This window comes from Nematolebias whitei, chromosome 12 (genome assembly GCF_014905685.2).
Source record: "Nematolebias whitei isolate Nwh7 chromosome 12, NemWhi1, whole genome shotgun sequence".
In the NCBI taxonomy this organism is placed as follows: Eukaryota; Metazoa; Chordata; class Actinopteri; order Cyprinodontiformes; family Rivulidae; genus Nematolebias; species Nematolebias whitei.
Genome location: NC_056509.1, coordinates 13,944,717 through 13,949,662, shown reverse-complemented (window position 1 = coordinate 13,949,662; position 4,946 = coordinate 13,944,717). Strand labels below are relative to the sequence as shown.

Below are 4,946 nucleotides of genomic sequence, written 5' to 3'. Positions count from 1 at the left end.
AATGGTGTGGAGAGGATGGCTGTAAGGGGAGAAGGGAGGCCATCTATTAAAAAAAAAAAAAAAAAAAAAATCTAGCTGTTTTTGCTACTTTTTTTGCCATCTTATTTTAACTTGTAAAAAACAAAACAAAAAACAACTATGCCTCTTTTATGATTGTCTCTTGTTGTTGCTGTTGTCCATTGTTGTTGTAGTGTCCACTACTACATTAGTACTCTTGGGTTCATTAATAAAACAGTAGACACCTTGGTTCTGTTTGACAGCAAAATGGGGGTTTTATTTGAAGCTTAGCCCTAAGGCCGAACAGCCAGAAATACCTCGGGACCTCAAAGACAGAACCCCTGTCTAAATACAGTTCAGTTTCTTATTTATACTCTTTGGACCAGCACACGAACATACTTGTTTTTCCAAAAGAGTTGTTATCTGGCATTTGCAGATTTCCACATAAGAGTATGTTATTCGACCGATCAGTATTACTGGAGACACTTTCCTGGGTTTGTGACAAGATATTTGATGCACAAGTTTCCCGTAATATAAACACACTCCTTTTTCTGGCACAGAAAACAAATTCCTATCAGGTCAGATTGACATTAACAATCTGGATGTTAAAACAGTTCTGATGGAAAACAGTCTTATTTCATCTTATGCCCAGAAATTCCTGGTACTTTTAGAGCAAGTACAGGTCAGCTCAAGCACATCTCAGAGTCTGATAAAAGCAAGTTCTGTTGAACACAGTTGTAAGTTAAAAGACATTTGCTTTTGGCCTTATTAAACAGATTATCCAATTAATAGTTTCTTAGATTCTACAATGTCATCATTCTTTGTTGAAATCAGGTCTCTCTTGTAAATGAGTCCTTGTGGCTCAATGGGATTAACCTGTCTAAATAAAGGCTGAATGAATCTTCAGGCATATCAGCCAGAAATGGCAACATAATAATATAGGCATTAGATAAAGGTAGTATTTGCTAGCTCCAGAAACAAACAAAGAAACAAACTCACCAGTTCTCACTTTTAGACTTTTTTTTTTTACCCTTTATTTATACAGGTAGTCTCATTGAGCCACGAGAACTCATTTTCAAGAGAGACCTGTTTAGGGAGCAGATGGGGGGTTAAGGGCCTTGCTCATAGGCCCAGAGCGGGGCGAATGAGGGTGGAGGCAAGTGTGGGTGCTTCACCTACCCCACCTACATTTTTTTGATGTAGTCGGTGAACCGGCGATCTTCCGATCACAGGCCCACCTCTCTAACCTCTGCGCCACCACTCCCCACAAAAGAATACAATCAGCTGAAGGTTTTTTTTTTTCACAAACAGAGACATGGCATAGTCAGAAATGGCAAATAGGCATTAGATAAAGGGCTTTCAATGGCTTAAAGCCTACCTGCAGCCAGCCTGCTTGTGAGTGTCACTGCACGATCTGTTCCCGGACAAATCAACAAAACAAATCTGTCCAGACCAGAAGTACAATCGATCGTAACGTTTGTGTTCTTGGGTGCCCCGGGTGCAGATATTGGTACCCAGAATCTTCCTATCTCTTGTACAGAAGAGGCACTATTGTGCATGTTCAATTTGTAACAATAGTTTATGAACAAAGATTCTTATGCCCCCAGAGGATGGAAATAAGTCACCAATCAGACAACGTTTTTGAAAGAAACAATTTAACTCAACATTAACTATAAGATATTTATCTTACACAACTAAAAAAATGTACATATATTTCAAAAATATTTTTATTTTATTATTTAATTTTTCATTTAAAATGTTTTAAGTCTTCAATGTAAAATGGTGAGTGGTTTCAGTGGGTGGGTGGTGCTCTGGCACCCTCTATTGGCCGGCCACCACTGCTTTTCTCCATGAATGCACTTAGAGATCCTATCCATGAACACCACAAACCAGATTGCAGACAAAAAACAGCACTGGCAGAGTTCAGCCTGCACTGAGAATGAGCTCGGCTTTATGTCAAGATTGTGGACACAGCTCTTGCTTTTATTATATAGAATTATTATGCATCTTTTAAAAAAAGAACTGAATTAAAACATTTTTTAGTTTATTATTTTTAAGATAATGTAATAAAACTAATAGGACTGCCAAAGAAAACACAATATGGCATTCAGTCAATTTAAGAAATAATATAAGAACTTTATTGATCTCGCAGGAAATTTAGGGATTAATTGTTGCCTTACTGTATTAAAATAACTAAATAAATGCTAAATGTTAATTGCAATAAAAATTTAACTGAAATGGGGCACAAATATTTAACTAAATTTAAGACTCTTTCCAACTTTGGGCATGCCCAGTGCTACCCCATCCAATACCCACATCTGTCAAGACCACTAAAGGCCATGACAATTATTACTTTCATATCATACAAAAGGGGTTATAAAAGCTGTTGTTGATGAATGAACAATATTCCTACTTCTTTATCTACATACCTAAACCGATACATGTAAGAAATGTCCTTTGATATTTTTGTAAATACAATTTTGTTTTATTAATGTCACAACCAGTACAATGCAAACATTATTTGCCTAGTTCTTAATTTGCAGCACCTTTAAGTGTTTCACAGTATTTCACAGTAACAACAGAATGAGAAATTGAGCTCACCACCATATAATACAAAGGAATGGGTATGTGAACAGTTTTTATTTGTTTAGTTAAGTGTTTTTACAGAAGACATTGTAAATTCATCATGCACTGGCAATTTGGTTAGAAAAAGAAAGAAATAATGCAAGTGACAAGATAGCCATTCAATTATTGTTACGGCAGCTCCTTAAATAACTTTCAAAAAAGTTTTGAATCTGTAAAATCCCCTTGAAATATTTGACCAGAAATTATAATTTTAAAAGCTGACCTGAACCACCTGTAGAAGAAAGCATAAACAAATGGATTAAGCAGTGAATTGGACCATCCAAGCCACTTAAAAGCTTCAATAACAAGAACTGGAATTGTGCGATTTTTCATATGATAAAAACTGCTTGAGACAAAAAAGGGAGTCCAACAAATGAGGAACACTCCCACTACTAAAGCTAGAGTTTTGCTGGCCTTTCTCTCCATCTTACTGACAGCTGATCCTAACTTTAAGGTGTTTTGGATGCTGCGTGCCTGCTTCTTTGCTACCATCAAAATCTTTAAGTAGATGGTTAAAATCACAAAAGTTGGAATGTAAAATGCAAAAACAGGGCCTATACTGGATTCTTTTGTAGTTTGAAATATATCACACTTCCAGCTGGAAATGTCAGTTTTTAGCCCACGAAATGTGATACCAATTCCAAGCAGAGCAGCAGGAATCCAGCTTAGCACAATCATGGTCACAATGACACGCACATTCATTTTAGTTGCATATGTTAGAGGCTCACAGACAGCGTAATATCTGTCAACAGAAATAAAGCACAGGTGCAAAATAGATGATGCACACAGCAACACATCAAAGAGACCTCTAAGTTTGCACAGTAAATAACTGAGATACCAGCACGAGCTTAGAGATAATATTGTGCTGAAAGGCAAAACTAAAGCTCCAACAAGCAGATCAGCCACAGCCAGAGAGAGGAGGAGGTAATTTGTTGGAGTGTGGAGCTGTTTGAAGTAGACAATGGAGATTATTACAAGAAGATTTCCACATATTATAACAAGTGTCAAAAAGACTACAACTGAGTATAATAAATAGGATGTCACAGTTTGTTCCTGGATACCTTTTGATTCATTACAGAAAAGCTGATCCTTATAAACATAATTAGTCCTGTTGACAAAATTGATTTCTTCCATGCACGGACCATCAATATTGCAATAAATACATCTGCAATATATTCACACCTTAAAGAAAACCTGGCACAACTGTTTCCAAAAATAGTTTTAAAAGAATTTTAGTCAAGATTTTAGTGTTGTGCATTTCATTCCATACCCAGCAAGAAGTGCAAGCAGAGAGGGGTTCATTTCCTCTGCACTGCAAACAATGAATTTCTTAAATGTATTAGTTCAAATGTTGATTAGCATAACTAATTCATTTGTGTTTCCACAACTGCTATGATTTACATCATACTGGTTCTTGTTTGAACTATGAGAATCCACTGGGAACACTCCCCCTTCTTCGAGAACAGGGGGCCAACTGGTGGCACTTTCCATCTGGATACCTTCATTGTGACACCTGCTTGTGATACCAAGGTGTCAACTGTAGAGGAAGGGGTCAAAATATTGAGTTTAATTAATCAGTCTCATAAAAATTTAAAATGTGAGTTATTTTCTGAAATTAAAGATCAACCTTTATATAGACCACACAGACTAGAATAATCCATCCATCCATTTTCTTCCGCTTATTCAGGGTCAGGTCACTGGGGTAGCAGCCTAAGTAGGGATGCCCAGACTTCCCTGTCCCCAGCCACTTGGTCCAGCTCCTCCGGGGGAATACAGAGGCGTTCTGTTACGATATTTTTGGACTGGTCCTATGGTTTTGATCTGCTCAAAGACGGGATTATAATGAAATTATGACCCGGTTCTGACTGGGTTAAACTGGGCCAGCAAGAGAGTCTCCCTGGGACTTCAATATCAGTCAAGGAATAGTTTAATCTGCTTGCCACATCACGTAGAAGGCTTGTGAAGCACTGTATCATATTTCCTAACATGTCATAACCACATAAGATCCACTGAGATCACACTTATTCACGCCCCCTCATACACTGACAGGTTGAGCTCCCCTTCTGCAAAGGCGAAGTCTAGGACCCTATAAATGATTAATGACACGAGACATCGGGGCTCTTCCAGGTCTGTGAACGCGTCACAGATCGGAGAGCCCAGCGCTGTCAATTGTAACCTTTTCCTGCCTTCTACAAAAGTAAAATCTGGTCTTCTGGACATTCAAAAAAACAAAACAAAGCAAATCAACAAAAAATGTAGAAACGTTTCGTCTCTCATCCGAGAGACTTCCTCAGTCTGAGGAGCTGTATTCAGCTCAGTCTCTT

General features: G+C 37.8%; 1 protein-coding gene across 1 annotated transcript in view; it reads right to left on the bottom strand.

The window, feature by feature from the left end:
• Nucleotides 1–284: 284 nt before the first annotated feature.
• Nucleotides 285–4,946, bottom strand: part of LOC119418755 (trace amine-associated receptor 1-like) — a 41,933-nt gene continuing 37,271 nt past the window's right edge. Inside the window, exons 2-4 of the mRNA XM_037686091.1 lie at nucleotides 2,967–3,641; nucleotides 397–473; nucleotides 285–290 (exon numbers count right to left, since the gene is read on the bottom strand). Of these exons, the coding sequence (XP_037542019.1) occupies nucleotides 285–290; nucleotides 397–473; nucleotides 2,967–3,641 (758 nt within the window). The remainder of the gene's footprint in view (nucleotides 291–396; nucleotides 474–2,966; nucleotides 3,642–4,946) is intronic.